At 39.5% G+C, this 20,987-nt stretch overlaps 2 protein-coding genes across 4 annotated transcripts in view; one reads left to right on the forward strand and one right to left on the reverse strand.

Moving 5' to 3' along the window:
* The first annotated feature begins 2,374 nt into the window (after nucleotides 1–2,374).
* On the forward strand, nucleotides 2,375–3,413 carry LEAP2 (liver enriched antimicrobial peptide 2). The gene is made up of 3 exons (XM_059174567.1): nucleotides 2,375–2,523; nucleotides 2,699–2,838; nucleotides 3,128–3,413. Exons 1-3 carry the CDS (start codon nucleotides 2,467–2,469, stop codon nucleotides 3,162–3,164), a joined length of 234 nt encoding a protein of 77 aa, XP_059030550.1. The 5' UTR covers nucleotides 2,375–2,466; the 3' UTR covers nucleotides 3,165–3,413.
* Nucleotides 3,414–4,007: 594 nt separating this feature from the next.
* Nucleotides 4,008–20,987, reverse strand: part of AFF4 (ALF transcription elongation factor 4) — a 96,730-nt gene continuing 79,750 nt past the window's right edge. For all 3 annotated transcript variants that reach the window (XM_059174566.1, XM_059174564.1, XM_059174565.1), the window contains 8 exons: nucleotides 18,756–18,850; nucleotides 18,067–18,130; nucleotides 17,814–17,950; nucleotides 17,481–17,552; nucleotides 16,056–16,149; nucleotides 15,064–15,107; nucleotides 13,603–13,823; nucleotides 4,008–9,818 (listed from right to left, as the gene is read on the reverse strand). In XM_059174566.1, coding sequence (XP_059030549.1) covers nucleotides 9,691–9,818; nucleotides 13,603–13,823; nucleotides 15,064–15,107; nucleotides 16,056–16,149; nucleotides 17,481–17,552; nucleotides 17,814–17,950; nucleotides 18,067–18,130; nucleotides 18,756–18,850 — 855 coding nt within the window. In that variant the 3' untranslated portion in view covers nucleotides 4,008–9,690. The remainder of the gene's footprint in view (nucleotides 9,819–13,602; nucleotides 13,824–15,063; nucleotides 15,108–16,055; nucleotides 16,150–17,480; nucleotides 17,553–17,813; nucleotides 17,951–18,066; nucleotides 18,131–18,755; nucleotides 18,851–20,987) is intronic.

Below are 20,987 nucleotides of genomic sequence, written 5' to 3' on the forward strand. Positions count from 1 at the left end.
AGAGAGAGGGAAGCAGGCTCTCTGCTGAGCAGAGAGCCCGATGCGGGACTCGATCCCAGGACTCTGAGATCATGACCTGAGCCGAAGGCAGCGGCTTAACCCACTGAGCCACCCAGGCGCCCAAAATTATTAATTTCAAGAGTAGGATTTCACAACTATTCAAGGACTGTGGGATGGCTGTGGACAATTGTCTGGATGCCACTTCACTTTCAAAGCTGATTTTTGCTACATGGCTGATTTAAAACAGTGACAGAGGTAATGTAGACATACACTGAAATACCTTTCCTGAGATGCCTGGGTGAGAGGTTCAGTCGGTGAAGCATCTGCCTTTGGCTCAGGTCAAGGTCTCAGGGTCCTGGGATTGAGCTCTGCGTCTGGCTCCCTGCTGAGCAGGGAGAAGCTCCCCGCTTCTCCCTCTGCCTGCCGCTCCTCCTGCTTGTTCTCTCTCTGTATCTAACAATAGCAACAACAACAAAAGAAATATTTTTCCTAGCAGTGGTCCCTTCTGTGGGCAGTAACTGATAGGCTTTTTTCTTTAGGGAGGAGAAGCGGCATACAAAATTAGAGGCTCAAACCCTAAAGGCTTCTGCAGTGTTGTCACATTCATGTTAATGAATGGTTTATTCTTTTCCCCTATGCACACTGGAGCCTCAGGCCCTTTCCTTGGCTGGGGTACTGACTGTATAATAAATTAACGCAAAAGGCTAATTTGATTTTGCTTGGAGTAGCGGGAGGCAGAAATGGAGGATTAGGAGAAAGTACCTGTGTTTGGAACTAACAGTTTCCAAATCCCATTTGGCAAATCCCTCTCTTAAGAACAGGCTGGCACTGAGGCCACATCAGACCAAACTGTCTCTAGGACATCACGTTGTTCAGTCTCTTGCTTATCTAATCAGGTTTGTGTTCTTACCCAATGTTCACTAGGTCATCACATAGCTTCTTCCCCACCCCACAGAGGTTCCTAGTTAAGCCCCTACATGGGGTGATTCAACATTCAAGCACAGGGGTAAAGGGAAGGAGCAGCTGACTAATCTGCTTCTCCATGTTCCTCAAGTGCAAGCAGTGGTGTCTCCCTCTGGGCTTGGCTCCATGGTCTTTAACTGACCAGAACCAGGACAGACAGATCTGTGGAGTCACACCCCCATCCTCCCCTGTCCCAGTTCTGAGGTTCACCTTACCACTCTCTTCTCCCTTGACAAGAGGATTGGCGACCATCCTGTTCCACGTTCAGCTGAGCCTCATCTCCTCCACTCTAACTTGTGGAACAGGCAGGCTCAAACCAAATATCCGACCCCTGAAAATGATACAGGCCTTGGGAAGAGGTATCAGTCACCTTCTTACAGAGACACCAGTCAGAAATAATCTTGTTACCTTCGTCTTATTGGCTCATCCTTCCAGTCACAGGAAGCTCTTAAGTCCTATAATTCATACTCAAAAGTTACACTATTCCCCCAAATTTATGAAAATGCCCAGGTCATTTAATGATTACCCACAATACCTCACAACTTAGTACATGCCCTTTCTTGTTCTAGTGATCTGCCATAGTTCTTACTTAAGCTGATGGACGTTTGGGGCTCTAGCGACATCTCAGTGCTTGGTCTGTTTCCCTGAAGCTGCTGGAAGGCTATGCTCTGCGGAAGGACCTAGTCAACTACTGTGAGGAAAACCCATTAATTCAAAGATTGCAGTGTGATTTGTCACCACCATCAGGCAATCCCAGTGGCTTAGGAGCCCCTGCTAACTCTTCATTCACACATTTAAAAACAAAACAAAAACCCCATATTCCATTCTATTCAACCCCAGTTCAAGTCCTGCATCAGTATTGATTGCCTTTGCCCTGGGCGAAGGCAGATAGGCTAGACTTTGAACTTGCCACAGCTCGGTCCATTCTTCTAGGGAGAAGATCTGGAGCAGGAAACAGGACAAATCATCTATGAAGAAGGGGGATCTGGGGCACTGTTGGGTCACACTTGCTGAAGCAACTTCCCACAGTAGGGAGATAAGGGCCTTATCCAGTTGCCAGTAACATCAGATTGGTGCTTCTTTCCCAGACAAGGTTGAAAGGCGTCAACACGAAGACCTCATTATGAGACTTCTATTTTGTATTACAGTGATCTCACTGAGCTATTTTGGAATCAAAATGTGGCTAGGTGCCTGGCTTCCCTCAGTGGCTTCACGTGGCTTTCAAAGGGAAGGAGGGGTGGTGCTGACTTTTGGTAAAATGGTCCAAGCCAGCAACATAATCACTCAAAGTCCAGATGAGGGATCAGTAAATACAACGTGCCTAAAAGGCAGGCCTTGAGCACATTCCTCTGGTAGACATTAACTTATTAAATTGACCCTGACTGCAAATATAAACTTTGCCCCCATCTCACCTGGCAACCATAAAAGAGGTGAATTTCAGTCTATAAAAGCAAGTGGGAACTGTCACTAGATTCTGGGTTCCAACAACCTCCCTCCGGCAAGATGTGGCACCTCAAGCTCTTTGCAGTGCTCATGATCTGCTTGCTGCTGTTGAACCAGGTAGGAAGTGGACAAGCAGGGACTGTGCTGGTGGGGAAATTGTAAGCAGACCTTGAGAACAGGACTCAGCCCTGAGGAAGGGTCCCTCTGCTCTGGAGTCTACAGCATCATTCGCCCAAGGTGTGCAGATGGGTGTCAGCACTTCCATACCTGAGGTTAATTCTTTGCCCTACAGGCAGATGGCTCCCCGGTACTGGAACTGAGTTCAACAAAGAGAAGGTCACGGAGAATGACCCCGTTTTGGAGAGGGGTCTCCCTCAGGCCCATTGGATCCTCTTGCCGGGATGATTCCGAGTGTATCACAAGGCTATGCAGGTATTCCACAAACTTGAGCACAGGCCAAGGAAGGATCAGCACACTTCCCTGAGAATAAAAGTGGAACAGGCGATTGCCTGGGTTGTAGCCTGGAGCTCCCTGGTGAATCCTGAGGGATTCAAGAACCAAGAACAGCTCCACAAAGGTACCACTAGAGAGTGGTTCCTTTGCTTTCTGCAGTTTACCCTGAGGTTGGCTAGAGCAAGCAGAGCAAGAAAATGCAAAGAGGTGACTGGCTCTGGGCACTGCTAGACCTTTGTCTTAAAAACCACCCTTTCTTTTCCTTTAGAAAAAGACGCTGTTCCCTAACTGTGGCCCAGGAATGATGTACAAACCAGGGGAAAAGAGGACAGCGCTCACCTACAACAATGCTCCGTTCTATGGAATATTGATTAACTGCATTTTGGCTGGAGACACTTAAGTGAGGCAGTCTTGTTATTTTTAATATTTAAAGACAGATGTACGCTTTAAACTGGTCTCCGTTTCTTCTTAGAATGTTATGTAGCTAAGCATTACTAAACTTGTCAATTTAAGAGTTTATTTTTCTATGTATACTATTAAATGTCTCAACATTTTTGCAGTCTGGAATTCAAACTTTTAAGGGTTTGAAAAGAATTCATTTTGTATGCTACAGGAAAAAAAAAACAAGCATTGCCTAAGAGCAGACTTAACAGTCTGTAAAGTGAACAGTTAAAGTGAACATTTAAGAAACAAAGAACATGATGAGAGGCTGAAAGACGAGTTTCCTAATAGCCACGTGTTTAGCCTTGGCAAGTTCACATGCTATGGCCCTGGCCCTGATCCTAGTTCTTCACTCTGTGTCAGAACTCTCCAGTGAGTTGCCAGAGATGGACTGGCATTTGTGACCTGATGATGTGCCCACATTTGTCTAGGACTTAACTGAAGGAAGAACTGGAATAAGAATCTAGTTTAATAAAACAATAAAAACCCACGCCCCCAAGAACAGCAGAAAAGACTTTTTTGGATTTCTGCTGGAGCAGGGCAAACTGTGATCTATGCAAAAGGATGCATGGCCATCAAGTTCAGAATTTCTGTAATCAGGAAATGAGAGCTGGACTGGGGGTCCAGATTTTTCAGGCAGAGTAGCAGTGGACACTAAGATACAAATCAGAAATTACATTGAAAAAGCAAAGTAAGAGTTGAAGAAGTTTAAAGAGCACAGTGTTTATAAACTTTAATACAGAAAATCTATTTGATATTTATTAAACTTAGTTTCTCCAGCTATGGTTTGGCATTATACAAAGCATCTTAATGACACAGTAGAGTTAAAAAGATCTTTACAAATTGAAATGTGATACCCTTGTCTCCAAATATTTTAATTGCCATAAATTTGTTTAAAAATACACATTAAACGCATGTTTGACACTCTAAACTTTCTATAATCTCAATACCACAAAATACATATAATATACTATACAGATGTGGAAAAATCTAGTTAGTATATAATACTTTGCTCACCATTAACAGCTTTATTATGTGAAATGCACATACTTAGAAATCCTAGCTTTTGAGCCCCAAAGTACCTCTGAAATTTTAATGTATTGCAACAAATAAAAATCACAGTATATAATTGAAATTTTGGTTGAAAATGTCAGATGCCTAAATATTTTGGATAAAAGAAATGTAAAACAAAGATTTGGATCATGTAAAAAACAAAGGCATCCTACCAGACACTAACAGTACCTTTCTGCAAAATCAACAAGGCTTTTAATTTATCAGTGGCATTACTTCCCCTCCAAAACCCTCCCCAAATATCAAACCATTATTCACCAAATCATTTTAATTTCAAATAAGATAAAAGGATTCAATAAATATATAAGCATTTCCATCCTCCATATACAAAATTTCGTAAAACCATTCAAAACGGAGGCTAGATAGAAATTTTCATAACCGTGCTAACCAACCTCACATCTGGTCCTCCAAAGTAGTGCCTTTTCAGGCATTGCCAATTGGGCCAGCTCTGGTGGCGAGCCCCATCTCGCTTCACCCCAACCCCAGTACTGTTGAATGCTCATGTCAATGATTTGCCAGGTGTGTGCATAAAGTTATAAAATGGGGACACTTCTTGAACAGCAACAACAAACTCAACAGTATGGATAACCATGGCAGAGATGTGAAAGGCAGCATTTCCAAACATATTTTCCAGGGAGGAAAACATAGCAGGTAGAAAATTCCAGTGGTTAAAAGCTGAAAAGAAACCCCACGTGTAAGCGGTAACAGGTCAAAACTGCAGATTACTAGAATTTCTGGGTGGGAGCTTTTCTTCCCTGTGCACATTTAGAGAGCTTTTTTGTTTCTTTTTTTAAGGATGGCAATTTATGCTTAGCTGAGCAATGGTGGCACAGAGAGGTCAATGCTGACATTCCTAAAGTCAACTTCATTACACAATGATTGCTTTTAGGCTGCTATTTCAGGATACTTAAACATCGAGAAGACTCAGTTTAGACTTAACTATAATGCCTTATTCTGTGACCAGATTCCATCAAAAAGAAGAGGTGGAAAGATTTTTCCATTGCTTTTCTAGAGAAAGTGACTTTTTAACTAACCATGCGGTTCAAATGAAGAGAATCAGCATGTGCTTTACCTACCAGTAGTAACTTACTTCTGGTCACTTGCCAGCTTGATTCTAAGGTCTATAAGTCTAAACTGAATTTCTCCATCACGGAGTATGTGCAAGATAAGCATGCAAAAGACATGACCAACTTGGCCTCTTCCTCTACATATTCCAAATCATTTGACAATTTTCTCTTTATTTTACTGAACAGCAACCTTAGAAGTGCAGTGTTATTTGTTTCTGGAAAAATGTCTGCCTCTCTCAACACATTAATATGTAAAATCAAAATGAAATCTGTGCTCCACATAATTAGGAAATATGGATGATAGGAGTCTACATGGATGTGAAATGCTTTGCTTCCCAACTTACTTAAAGAAAAAAATCATCACAATCTGCCTAAAACTGTCATTCCCTTAGATGTTCCTGGGACCCAGAGGCAAACTCCTAAAATTGAAAATACATAATGAGGCCATTTTATTCAATTAGCAACTGGAAAATTAAAATCCTTCCCACCCTGTAAGAGCCCTATTATACTACAGAAGGGCTCAAATATATTTTAAAAGTTAATTTACTACAAATCATAGTAATTAAGCTTTAACAATCTAAAAGGAATACACATTGCACCCCTGAACATTAATATTCAAGGTGTCAACAAGAAAGTGTCTTAGATCAATTTAATAAATAATATGGAAATAGTTGCACTAAGCTAAAATACTAAACACACACATTGTTGACAAACTAATTTCATGTTTTCATACATACATACATATATATAAAGTGTGTATGTGTACATAATTTTAAAATCCAAAGCTGCATACCCTCACACCTAGAAGAGTGCACAGTGTACCTCTCCTCTACACAATCAGGCATCACTGACTGGAGCGACCACTGGCTGCTCTGAAACTCCAGGGTTCTGCCAGCCTCCAGAACCAGAACTTTCATTTAGAACAGGTGCCTTCTGTAGGCTCTTGCTTCACAATGCAAGCTCTCTCAATGAAGTAAGTTCCCAAAGTTTCTGTCATTAAATACAAAATGATGCTTGTCTGATTTAGCTGATTAACCTTTCTTTAATAAAAAGAAACGAACAACAATTAAAAACAACAACAACAACAACAACAACAGTGAATCTAATAAAGCCACAAGTGAATGCAAAGTGCGGCCCAGATGCCTATGGACCCGCCAGTGGGAGAGCTAGCCAGAGCACAGGCATGTTGGGCACATGCACACATTACTCTACACCACCTTTTCACTGTAGAATTAAATCAGGAGATGGTCAACCTTCTCCACTCTTCAGCAACTATAGCTAAAGATTTATCTGGAGTACTCATCGCTTTTAAAGTTAGTTCTTGGCTACTTGCCCAGGAAAAGGTGGCACTGAGGCAAGAAACAGGCTGAACACTCCCAGCAAGACTGGACCCAGGCTGGACTGTGGCGGGTGGATCACCTGGAGGGGAGTGCTCCCCACAGCCCAGCCCAGGCTGGGCAATATTACCACATGACTTCATCCACTGTTCACTGGCTGCCCGTGAAGAGTCCGGGGGCGCAGGCTGCTGCCTCCTGGCATACAAGTGTGGTCTTAAAAAGCAGTCAACAGAGTGATTTTTTAAATAGCTGCTATTTCTATAATTAACTATATATTAAGTACAAGTCTCAGATGAAGTAAGTTTTTAGCCACTTGTCAAATTCAGTTTTAAATGGTCAGAGAACAGCGAAGACACCTATTGAGGAAGGAGGAATGGTGGCCTACAAAGGGAGTCCAAAGTATGCACTGGAGCAGATGAAGACACAGAAAACTTTTGAGGAGATGGACACAGAGGAAAGGGAGTGGTGCTTCCATAGACTAAGACATTGAAAATTCAATTATTTAGGACAGGATTCTGATCCACTGTCCGTTACCACCTGGTGGGAAAATCCCTCCACAATGAAAAGCTTGAAAGATTCATTCCCAAAGAATTAACACAGTTCCAGAGAGAGAATTAACTTAGAACAGCACCATAAAACATGCAGGAAACTAGTTTTTAACAAAATTATCAGTGTGACCCCAGAAACACTCCTGCTGCCTTTCAGGACACACAAGAGATTAGAATACACTGGAACTCAGAGGTGCCCTGCTGGCTGCTGTGGCTGAAAGCTTATCCACTTCTAAGACATCACTGCAAAGTAAGGAATCAGAGTAAGAGCAATCAGAGGACAGGACATACAGCTACTTGATCAACAGGGCCCAGTCTCTCATCGAATAACTACCCTAATCACTGAGAAGTTGTCCTCTTAAGGAAAACTGTTCCTAAAACATACTAATAAGTTAGAGCAAGATTTCAGAGGCAATGTCTCCAAGAGAAAAAGATTAATTTCGGCATAATTTCTGGATTCTAATCCCTAACGACATGCAAAAATCACCTGAGATACAGGGCAGTTAAAAAGTTCTGTAAATATGAAGCTACAGGACAACGAAAGTTCATTAGCTTCAGAAATAAATGTAAAAATGACTCATATACAGAGGATTCACTGCACCACTGGCTTGGGAGATATTCTATCCTTTCTTTCCCACTTCAAACCTTAGCAATCATCTATAAACAGCAGGGCAATCTTCTTTTCTGATTGGATGAATTCATTTTTGGAATAGGGAGAAAGACAAACAATTTTTTTGGAGCAGCCATTACCCAATTAGACTAAGTCATGTACCAAAGCATTAGCTTTTCTAAACTAATTCATCTTTATGTGACCCTAAAGGAAGATTAAAAAAGAAAGAGTACTGAACATTACTACTGCCAAAGACCAACCATACTGGGTGATCTGGTCCTAGTGTAAAATATCTGTAAACAATCCATAGAGTTTTCATTCAAAGGTAAGATTTAAGGCACACCAGACATGATAGGGGCACATGACAAGGGCACGACAGAGGGCACATTTCTCACCTTTGACTCCAATATGCACCTTACAGGGAAAGGTACTCTGATATACAACTCTTACAGAGCTGGCTTAAGCGCTACCCTTGCTCCCCTCCCCTTCCCTTCCCAAGAGAGCTAACACTGAACCAAATTAGGAACTTTTCTAGTGTCAATTTTCTCATCCCATCAGAAATATAAATCATAGGTGAGGGCCTTCATAATACAAAGGGAGTCAGTACAAGACAAGTTTAAAAGGAGAACGTCATCTCTAGCTCGGGCATTATACCTTAAATTGTGTAGCAAAAGCACGCGCAGCAAAGCTCCAGCCCACTCCTGCATCAGTCACTGCATGCTCCCATAAGAGCATCATGATCTAGTGTGGCAAAAAACAGTTTACAAATAAGAATTCTGAAGAGAGAGTCAACCCTTCAAACATCATCACTGAAAGAGACGTAAGCGGCAACCCTTAGGAGGGGGAGTCATCCTTTGTTCCATAGTAACTTACTCTTTTTCAATTAACTGTCAAATTATTAGCAATAAAAAAGAACACACGGTTTTAATACAATCCATGAAGTTCAAGATTGTCCTTTTATGAAACCCTTGACATGATATCCTTCTCCTACAAAGTTTGCCTGCCCTCTTTTGTAATGCATTAAATGCAACCTATAGTCACCTTGTGATTGCTATAGTGTTATTAACACATTCACAGTTCTTGACATAATGCATATCAACTCAGACGCATTTCATTTTCTATCTGTAGAATGCCATCTTCTCATATTTAAATGATTTTTCATGTGTAGAATATCCTTAATACTAAGCATAAATTCTGCAATAAAACTGTAGTTAAGATTTAAAATAATATCAGGTAGTAGGTACGGAAAGAACATGTCCATATTTTAGATCAACCAACTCTTACTCTTAGAAGAGCTACCACAAAAAGACATTAGGTAACAAAGCTCCCTAAGTATATAAATAAAAAATGCCTACCTTAAATTTACACTTAATGTTCAACAAAGTAAATTTATAGGCAGAAATAACTAAGTTTTATACTAGCCCCAGTCTGGGAACTTAAAAAAATAAAATAAATAGAATTTCAATTGATTAGTTATGAATTGCAACTGGAATTTCAAGCTTATTACAGATCACTGACACCATCTTATCAATGTGCTGCAGATTTAAAAACATTTAAGTAACTTTTCATATTGGGAATATTAAAGGGGTCAACTGACATCGTGGCTTTGGGTTATAAATAACAACAACACATGAACCAGGGAGGAGAAAACCATTCCTCATTCTTAGTGTCGACTAGGTGGTATGTTATGGCAGTTTTCCTTTGTGATGTGACACAGTGTTGTGGAGAAAATCAGAGGCAACGAGAATGTGTTCAGTTCAAGATATTAGCTTGGCATCCTGGCGAAGCCAGTGCAGTCCCTGGCGGGTGTATCGAACGAGGTCTGTCATGATGCTCGCATTAAAGATGAGAGGGCCCATTGCTTTATCCAGTTCAGCAAAGAATTCTAGAAAACCAAAAACAGTCATTAAATGATGTACACAGTCTCTTGAAATGCTGCTTTAAAAGTTTTAGGCTAGATTCTAAAATGGTAGTCAAATGAAGTAAAAAAAAACACTCCCTCCTGCACTACAATGATGACCACCCCTGTTTTAGAACAAACCAACCCACAGTCTGCCTTTCAAGTTCTAGTATTTTGCCTGGGTCATGAAACTTTTCAAACAGACTGTATAGTTAGGAATTGAGTGTTATACATAAAAGCAGAATTCCACTGATGGAAACTATCGATTGCTAATATGGAGTACACATTACTAAAATGGAGACAATGTACTACATTGTAGTATTACTGGAAACAGTCTGTATGTACTGCTTTTGTGTAAGAAGCAAGTGATACAAAAAGTTCTTAGAACGGTTCTCCGTAAGCGCTCCTGTGAGATTAGACATTTATGACAAACTTTTTGCTGTAATCATATGCCATGTAACACTGATAAATTATCCCATGTTTTCGACAGTAATGTTTAAAAATGCAAAGGATGGAAATGAAAGGATTCTTCCTGTGTGACCAAATAAAGGCTGATCTGCATGTGACGTGGGTGCAGAAAGGAGGAAGGAAGGACAGTGTCCTAACATTTGATCCCGATGCAATTTTGGGAGAAAAGAGAGGGATGTAGGACTCAGAAAGGAGAGTTTTTATACATGCAGAGAAAAAGGGATCATTCTCATGATAAACACCTGGGCCTACTCAAATAGAAGCAATCAAAGAGGAGGAGAAAAGGGTCTTCTTTATAGAATTCCAGATAATAAATTCAGGTGCAGTAACAGAATAGAACATTCCTGTTTCCTTTTTTTGTTTGTTTGTTTGTTTTTAAAGTAGGATCCAATGTGGGACCTGGACTCATGACCCTGAGATCATGACCTGAGCTGAGATTGAGACCCAAACACTTCATCGACTGAGCCACCCAGGTGCCCTGAAAATTCCTATTTCCTAGTGCAATAATGGATGTAAGTAATAACCTAAGTTAAAGTTTAATACGGAATCTTACATCAAATTGGGTCAGGCTGAAACCACCTGGATTGTGTCAATGGCCAAATCCAAGTATCACTAAACAAGAGACAACCATTAATTAAATGCCTCAATAATATCAATAATAGGAGATCTAGAGCAGCACCTACGAAATGTTAAAAACCTGAATCTAATTGAGTCTCAAAAATATAACTATCAGTATGAAGGAAATAAGGGGGACAGAGTAGCAAGCTAAATGATACCAAGAGGAAGCAATCAATCAAATCCATAATAGGACTCATTTCCTCCTCAACAAAAATGGCACAGTGCCCCATTCCCCCAAACACCAAAACCTAGAAGAAGGAGACAGACTTTGGGCACTGCTGAAGGAATGTTTGGACCCTGTTAAAAACAAACAGTAAAGAAGAAAAAAAAAGACATATTTGCAATAACAGGAAAATTGGAGGACAGACTAGGTATTGGGTGACAGAAAGGAATTTCTGTTAATTTTGGTGGCTGTGTTAAAGGCACGACGATTGGGAGCCTGGGTGGCTCAGTGGGTTAAAGCCTCTGCCTTTGGCTCAGGTCATGATCCCAGAGTCCTGGGATAGAGCCCCACATCAGGCTCTCTGCTCAGCAGGGAGTCTGCTTCCTCACCCCCTCTCTGCCTGCCTCTCTGCCTACTTGTGATCTTTGTCAAATAAATAAATAAAATCTTAAAAAAGAAAAAAAAAAAAAAAAGGCATGACGATCATGTCCTTGAAAAATCCGTATCACCCAACGATGCATACACCTAAGTATGTTCAGGGGAAATGCTTTAAATACTCCAGCAGGGCAAGAAAAGTATGATTCAGAGAGAGGGTGAGGTGAAACAAAATTAGGAAAATGTGTTGAATGAAAGATGCTCAGGGATCATTGTGCCATTATCTTCCCTTTAGTCAACATTTGAAAAGTACCACACAAAAAGTAAAAGTGAAAGGACAAAGAGAATGAAAGGACAAAAAAAAAACAAGGCTAGAAAACAGGCATAGGGAAGAAAAATGGAAAGTAAAGCAGGAGTGATTTAGTAAGAATTCCTGCTTTTGTAACCTTTCCTGAGCAATAGTGACAATATTTAAAATTTTAGGAAAGAATCAGGTTTTCAGGGACACAATTTTATGTTAGATGCTGAGGTTCCTCTTCTACGTTTCTCCCACCATTATCATTCCTTAGGGGTAAGAATCTTCATCTTCATCTCATTACCTGTTTATATTAAACATATTTAAATACACTCTATGAAAAAAGGAGACTTGATTGACCAGTGCAGTGTTTCTCTACAAAGGGTCTATCTGAACAGCTGCCACACACACATATATTCGCTAATAACAACTATGAAAATAAGATGGTGTTTATATAGTACTTTTGCCTAGGATCCTTTATTTACTTATTTTTAAATTTAAAATCCAATATAGGGGCGCCTGGGTGGCTCAGTCAGTTAAGCATCTGCCTTTGGCTCATGTCATGATCCCAGGGTCCAGGGATGGAGCCCCACATCGGGCTTCCTGCTCAGAGGGAAGCCTGCTTCTCCCCACCCCCCAACTCTCTGTGCCTATATTCCCTTTCTCACTGCCTTTCTCTAACAGATAAATAAAATCTTAAAAATAATAATAAAATAAAATCTAGTATAGTTGGGGCGCCCTGGTGAGTCAGACGGTCAAGTGTCTAACTTTTGATTTTTGGCCCAGGTCATGAGTTTAAGCCCTACTTGGGGCTCCGCACTGGGTGTAGAGCCTGCCTGGAATTCTCTTTCTCCTTCTGCCTCCTTCCTTCTCCTTCTGCCTCCCCAAGACGCTTCACATGCGTGCACGCTCTTTAAAAAAATAAATAAAATAAAATCCAGTATAGGTAACATGTTGTTACATTTATTTCAGTGTACAATATAGTGATTCTTCTCTGGGACCTTTAAATACTTTATAATTATCAATTCTTATTTTGGGAGATAACAAACTTAAGGTACAAAAGCGTCATATAACCTAATATTTAAGAATGCTAGAAACTGATATATTTTGTTGTCTCCTTTATCACACAAGTTTTCCAATATTCCAGCATGATTTTTTTTTTTAAGTAATCTCTACACCCAGCATGGGACTCAAACTCATGACCCCAAGACCAAGAGTCAAATGCTCCTGCAACTGAGCCAGCCAGGTGCCCCTGAATGTGATTTCTTATATATTAAACATCTCATGGGGTGCCTGGGTGGCTCAGTGGGTTAAGCCTCTACCTTCGGCTCAGGTCATGATCCCAGGGGCCTGGGATCGAGTCCCGCATGGGGCTCTCTGCTCAGCAGGGAGCCTGCTTCTCCTCATCTCTCTCTCTGTCTCTCTGCCTATTTGTGATCTCTCTCTCTGTCAAATAAATAAATAAAATCTTTAAAAAAAAAAAATCTCATATGTACAAGATGTCTGCATGTAATTTTATGCCTAAGCCAAGGGCTGTTAACCACCCTAAAACAGAACAGGTATTTTATTATTTTTATAATTGAAGCTGCACTTAATGTGCCGAGAACAAAGGCATATATGTCCTAGAGCAAAAGCTGTTTTTAGTTTTGTGTGCATCACTGGTACAGTGAGAGGCATTTCTGACCAAACTCCATACATTCTGTATGACTGGTAAGCAATGGTGATTAGGAAATACTTTACTGTCAACTCTAGACTACCTAATAAACTAAATGCAGATCAGACACTTAATTAGATCATAAAAGCTCTTCCAACAATTTCATCCTTCAAAGTTTCTCTAGAGAACTTCCTACCTTTTTGCTCTTTGGAAAGCTGCTCAGCTTGGTCCCAAATTTCAGTGGCATAGAGGAAGTTGGACGTAACTTGAACATAGCTGGCTGCCATCTGGTGGATCCTCTGTGGAATGGTCACTGAAGAACCACTTGCTGTAGCACTACTGGCCCCAGAAGAGTAATTTCCGGAATTGCCGGGCGACAGCTTTGGAGAAACAGGGGAAGGCATCCCAACAGCTTTGCTACACAGAGAGAAACAGGAAACTTATTCATGCGAATGTGGTGAACATGACAAAACCCATGTTCTACTGGCTCTTCATAAATACTTAGAAGAGACTGTACTTCTGTGCGGGCTCTTCTAGTTTAAAAAAAGTCTTTAAAAATTAAAATATAAAGACTTTTTAAACTAGAAGAGCCCGCACAGAAGTACAATCTCTTCTAAGTATTTAGCTCACTAAAGCCCATGGTGAATCATTGTATCTGGACCCTCTGTTTCAATGAATGGCAACAGAACAAAAGACAGCAAAGAACTGAGGAAGTCACACACCTTGAGAGCAGCAGTTCACCTCACTCTCAGATGGACACACTTTCCATCTATTCTGGCAAGTAACTGGGTACTTTTCAAGTTGTTTTGTAGAAAGTTGGGAGGAATTTACATTTTAACACAAGAAAACTGTGGTAGTAGATAGGGATGTCTTATTTTGAACTCCATTATTTCTGGTACTTTCCTAGTTTAACCAAGTTATTCAAAGCTGACAAAGAGGTTCAGCTTTTTCATTCACCTGCACTTATCTCAGTCTTCCTGTCCATTAAATATTTCTTAGGAAACACATGTTGAAATCAGGGAAGTTCATTTCAGCAGTACTAAAATTTGTGGAAGTGCCCAAGACCATAAAAAAAAAGAAAATGAAACAAAAGTTGGGGGAACAAAAGCGATTTGTTGTGAATATTTTTTTTATCTTCTCTTTCAGCACTATAAATTTGGTTCAGAAAATACACAAGAGCAAAGACAAAGTCATTTAACATAAAAATAACTGAACAGAAAAAAATTACAAAACAAAAGCTGTCATGGTAATTGTCCTCCTTTTGGGGGATGATCTGGGATGGAGGAGAAACCACAATCATGCCACTGTTACTAATTTCTGTCAGTATCAAGACCTGAGTAAAATAAAGATAAACTCAATGATAAAAACCCCTAGTTGAATAAATTAAACTCTGAGAAGGACTGAGGTGCTGTCAAAAAACTCAGTTTTCTACAGGTGAAATGTCCCCTGCCTACTCCTGTGCTCATTGTTATTTTCAACTTAGTAAAAAATAAAGAGGAAAAATGAAGACTTTAAAAAATACTTTATTAGAGATGGTTTTAATATTTTTTAATTGTCATCTTTTCATTTCTAGAAACTGGGCCCTACCCATCCTGCTTTTACATAAAAATAAATCATTTTGTCACAAAAAATATTTTATAGACTAAAATTTACCTACCTTCCCAAGCCAGGTGATGGTGCTTGAGAATTATTATAAGAATTCTGTGGAAAAAATAAAATGTACATAATTAAAAAAATACTACTTCTGAAGTATTAAATATATTCAAGAGCACACTGAGCCAGAATTACTCCTTAAGATGCTTTACAAATTTAAGAACCCAAAATATAAGCATGAGAGCAAGAAAATGTGTGTGTGTGTGTAAATGTGCAACAGGAAGACCTTATTTAGGTGAGAGCTAGGGGTTCTGGAAGACAGAGAATGAGTAACAGACAGAGAAGAGGTGAGTCATACTTTGTGCAAAGGCTGTGGATGGATGTGACCCATAGTTTCCTGGGAGCAGAGGTTTAGGTAAGGAACAGGAGAAAGAGACCTCAACGACTTGAGGTCTGGGTAAGAAGCTCAGACCTGACCTGGCAAGCAACAGTAAGCTACTGAAGAGTCTGAACTCAGAACCAGGGCAGGATTTTAAGAAGACTGATGTGGGGGTGTGAGGAAAACACATAGACATTTTAGGAAACTAACTGAACAGTCTGAGGAAGCATGGTAGTGAAAACAGAAGGCCATCTGCTAATTAGAAACTAGGTCTCATGACAGAAAGAGGCTCCATCCATTGAAATACTAGGAAGAGGGATGCCTGGGTGGCTCAGTTGGTTGAGCGGCTGCCTTCAGCTCAGGTCATGATCCCAGCGTCCTGGGATTGAGTCCCACATCTGGCTCCTTGCTCAGCAGGGAGCCTGCTTCTCTCTCTGTCTCTGCCTGCCACTCTGTTTGCCTGTGCTCGCATGCTCTCTCTCTCTGACAAATAAATAAATAAAATCTTAAAAAAAAGAAAAAGAAATATTAGGAAGAGCTACTGCGTATGGTTACAAAGATTCTACAATCAGATATATGTACATTTAAAAACTTTCCAAGAAGTTTCAAACCTATTTACAAGTTCACCAACAAATCTTGTCCCCTAGGACAGGCACCTTCCTTGTTTCAACACTTACCTTCAAGTGCTCCGTCAGTGTCTTTGAGTACTTCAGAGCATTTTCCTTCTTCAGTTTGAACAGCCTCAGGTACAGCAAAGACTGGCATCGCAGGCTAGCCAATGGAAAAGGGTAACTTATTTACCAGCACAGTGGACTCTGACCACATATGCATAGACAACTTCTGTATTGTCCAAGAACAGAGGAGTGTCTCATGTGAACAGACCACGGCATAAGGTCAATGACACTAATTCTCAGGCAAAACTGGAAGCCGTGTTCTGATTATGGTACATACCAAAAGGAGGGGAAGAGCCTTAGGACTAGTCTCCTATTTGTTGACCATCAAAAATCAAAACCTCACCCACAAGACATCAACATGTCATTATAACATATGCGTTCAAAGAAATCACTAAGGAGGGGCGCCTGGGTGGCTCAGTGGGTTAAAGCCTCTGCCTTCGGCTCAGGTCATGATCTCAGGGTCCTGGGATCGAGCCCCACATGGTGCTCTCTGCTCAGCAGGGAGCCTGCTTCCCTTCCTCTCTGCCTACTTGTGATCTCTCTCTCTCTCTCTCTCTGTGTCAAATAAATAAATAAAATCTTTTAAAAAAAAAAAGAAAGAAAGAAATCACTGAGGGGCAGAATCTCTAGATCAAATTATATATATCTGAAATTCAACAACAAAAATTAGGGAACTCAACTATGCATCTGAGGCAACATATGGGAACCTTACAACGGCTTGCAAACACTTTGCACATTCACCACTGCCCACCTCTCCAGTCACTTTCATTTCTCCTTGGTCTTTATGTGTAGTTCCTTTAGTTCCTTGATAGTTGCCAGTTTCTTTCCACCATCCAGCCCTTGCATATATCCCAGAGACCAGTGTCTCTATACTCTATTATAGTTATACTTTTCTTTCAAAGTGCTGAATGCATATACTTGTGTGACAATTTGATTAATTTGTGTCTCCTCACACTAGATACTAGACTCCATGACAAAAAAAGACCCTGTCAGTTTATCCACAACTACATTCCTAGCTGTTAAAGCCAGTGCCAGGTAAAGTAAATACTCTGAAAAAACGATCTGATAATATCGCCTTGGGACTAAGCCAACAAGCCACATTCGTTATTCTTAATAAGCTAAACATTTGCTCCCTACGGAAAGGCAGAGGATATGTGAATAAGGAGAGAGGATACTGAAAGAAGAGCCTGAAAAAGGGACCATGTGAGACAAGCGGAGTTCCACCATCAGTCCTACCCTAACAAGGCTTTTGCCATGAGTACAATGGATCAGAGACTGACAACAACCAAAACCAACTAAGTCAGTACGAATTTTGACTTATTTTCTACTTTAAAGACCAAATCAAGGATAACATTCAGAAGGGCATAAACAGCACAATTTCTTAGGGAACAGCCTGTCATCTAGCAGAGGCTGGAACACAACACTTACCAAAGTACCGTGAGCCTTTTATCTGCAGCTGTAGCATCAGGGGCTAAGTAATTCTTTAGCTTCATAGTGTATCTGTGAGTTAAAGCAACAAACAAATTACACAAAACATAGTACTTCACCTTGATCTTAGGACTTCCTTAGTCCTCAGAACATTAGAACCCAACCTAAACAAAGGCATAAATACCCATTGAAATATCTAATTCTCCTTATCCCAGGACAATAAAGGATTAAGATCCTTCACAGCTTTACTGTATACAGCTGTATCAGCCCCTTCCTAGATAAGCCAAAGAAGTAATAGTGCCAATGATATAACAGCCAAGTTTTCCCACTTACTTGATGAGCTCCACTGTCTCTGAATACATAGGGAATGGGGATTTGGATTCCTGAGCATTTTTCTCTAATGCATTCCCACATTCAATGAAAGATACCACAGCATCAAGATAGTATACAGCTTTCTCAAACCTATCAGACTGAAGAAAGGAGAATAAGGGTAATGAGAGATATACTGATATACTATGAGAACAAACAATAAATGAAAATTTAAGTTAATTTGATTAAATAAATAAATGTCAGAATGTTTACATACCAATGCATCAGCATTGTGCTTTAGCTTTTTTGCTTCTTGTAAATAATGGTCTGCTGAATAATTTCTGCAATGTAAATTTTTATAGTAAATAAAACAGTAAATGTTTTCGTAAGATATTACTTGTCCATTTTCCTCTCTAGCATCCCTCAGTTTTCATGTCTTCAAGTAAAGAAAATGATCCATTACTAAACATTCAGTTCCAGGTTTTCTGACAAATGTTTTTATTGGGTTAAGAGCATAATTTGTGTTGGCCAACTCATGACAAACTTTCTACTTAGGAAAATAGAGATCAAGCTCCTTAGTATTTATTAAATGCTAATTTTCCCAAGTTGTTTGAAAGATTTGGAATAAAAGGAATGTGTGGGTAAGAGAAATAACCTTTTAACAAAATGGATGAAAAACCTCAACACTCCTCTACTTATTTAAGAAAGCCTCCACGTTAAACAGGGTACCAGCAGCAGTCAGGTTCTACTTGAAGGCACCTTACTTGCATCCCCTAGGAGTCATAGAGCTCAGTTAAAAAGGAATTCTACCTGGACTAGTAGAGTGCCTTTCAAATTAAAATCTGAATGTTCTATGGAGCACACCACAAGTATGAATTCTTCTGGTCACTGACAGGAATTTTTACCAGTTTCTTATATGCTGACTGGAATGATTTCTCCAATGCATAAAAAAAACATTTCTCTCACCTGTCATCAAAGGCAAGCTTTGTTCTCCGAGGCTTAGAAGCATCAGGAGTTGGTGTAGATGAAGGACAGTTAGAAGAGCTATTTGGAGCCTTTTCCTGACCAAAAAAATATATAATGTTGAAAATACATAATGTTGGAAAAGTATGCATGTTGAAAATTCTAAGGTGATTAAAATTAAACTGAAAGTATTTTTTGAGCCACTAGTAGAAAGGGAACAAAATTCCACTGCCTTTAATAATTAATTTCCTTGTTACAAAATTTTTAAACTTCAGAATATAAAACCCCTTTTTACAGAATAGGTCCATTTTATATAACTAAAAATATTCACTCTAATAGCAGAGGTCTACTGTGTACCAAGCAATGAACTAGACACCAGGTAAAACCTAAGGAAGATACAACCTACTTTGAGAACAGGAGAACTGCTTAAGACAAAATTTACTGATAATTACTGGTCAATGAAAACAGCAATAATAAGATCTAACACTTACTATGTGCTTACTACTTATCAGGCACTAAGTTAACTAGGTACTTAGCACAGTCATTAATCTTTCCACAATCTTATTGGAAGGTATACTGCTTTGCGGACAAAGTAAAAAGCAATGTCAAGGAGGGTAACTCACCCAAATTCAAACAGCTTTTAAGTGGCATTCCTAGAATTTGGACTTTAAATCCAGATCTGTCACATTTTAAAAGGTTAGACACTTTCTTTCCTAAACTTTATTGCACCTCCTATCAACATAGCCCTTTATGTGGGGACTGAGAGTCTGTCTTTTCAACTGCTTCCCTACATACACTTTCCACAACAAAACACAAAGTAAGCAGAATATATCCTAAGATGCATGTTTCAACATTAAAAAACCCAATCAATATATAATTGTACTGCTTATGCTAAAAAATCTACTGAAAAGGAACCATAAACCATTTCTTTTCTTAAACGATAACAGCTTTTCAGTTCTACCCAATACAGCTTACCTCAAGGAATGAAAATAAAAGCCTTGGGATATGAGAAAATACTAAGCTCTCTATAGTCAAGTTCCCATGTTTCTGAAATGGCTTCCTGCATATTATGATGGAATGTAACATTACTAGGCCAGTTTTCCCTCTATGTTTTCTAAGTACTTCCACAATTGCGTAATTATGCTGAAGGAAAACTGAAATTACTAAAATTACGTTCAGAAATTGTCTATGTATTTTAACATACTTTTCTTATATAAAAATTATATGCATGGGATTTGTAAAATCACTGTGTGGTTAAGGAGGTTAACTAAAATTACCGTACTGGGCATTTCACAATATATCATATATTGGATCACAGTGTGCACCTGAAACTAATGTGTTATGTATCAACTATATCTCAGTTAAAAAGAACTGGCAGAAGTAAGAGGGGGAAAAAAGACAAATCTTGTATGTTTGTAGAAAAATGAACAAAAGGACAAAGTCATCAAAAACAGCAGCATAGGGGTGCCTGGGTGGCTCAGTGGGTTGAGCCGCTGCCTTCGGCTCAGGTCATGATCTCAGGGTCCTGGGATCGAGTCCCGCATTGGGCTCTCTGCTCAGCAGGGAGCCTGCTTCCCTCTCTCTGCCTGCTTCTCTGCCTACTTGTGATTTCTCTCTGTCAAATAAATAAATAAAATCTTTAAAAAAAAAAAAAACAAAAAAACAGCAGCATAAAGAAGGTTTGAAAAGATGATTAATCTAACTGAATTACATAGATTCCGTGTCTGCAATATATGCAGAATACACATGCTTTGCTAACAAAACATTACAAAAATCTACATATACCATACTCTCATAAAACAAATCTTATTAACAAATTTCAAAAGACTGTTACTATGAAGATTACTTTCAAGCCCCAATGCAATTAAGGTAGCAACATGAATCAGAAGACTACTAGCAAATCTCAGTATGTTTGGAAATTGACTAACTTTTTTTTTTTTTTTGACTAACATGCTTTTAATAACCCATGGGTCAAAGATAAAATCATCCTGGAAATTAGAAAAGATTTTAAACGGAGTTATTAAAACACACCAAATCTTCTAGGATGCATGTAAGTAGTATTTAGAGGAATACAGCCTAACTGCTTATATTAGAGAAAGAAAAAAAGGCTTAAAACTAATTTAAAGATTAATGAGCTAAGTATCCATTTGTAAAAGTCAGTAAACAGAATAGCAAAGCAAAAAGAAAGAATAAGAAAGGAAATCATAGGGGTGCCTGAGTGGCTCAGTGGGGTAA

The sequence above is a fragment of the Mustela lutreola genome, chromosome 5, assembly GCF_030435805.1.
Source record: "Mustela lutreola isolate mMusLut2 chromosome 5, mMusLut2.pri, whole genome shotgun sequence".
Classification (NCBI taxonomy): Eukaryota; Metazoa; Chordata; class Mammalia; order Carnivora; family Mustelidae; genus Mustela; species Mustela lutreola.

Excerpts from the sequence above, each read along its gene's own strand:
- LEAP2 (XM_059174567.1), top strand. The coding sequence starts at position 2,467 with ATGTGGCACCTCAAGCTCTTTGCAGTGCTCATGATCTGCTTGCTGCTG. Across the intron at positions 2,524-2,698 it reads GCTTGCTGCTGTTGAACCAG|GCAGATGGCTCCCCGGTACT; the intron begins GTAGGAAGTGGA and ends TTTGCCCTACAG. Across the intron at positions 2,839-3,127 it reads TGTATCACAAGGCTATGCAG|AAAAAGACGCTGTTCCCTAA; the intron begins GTATTCCACAAA and ends CTTTTCCTTTAG.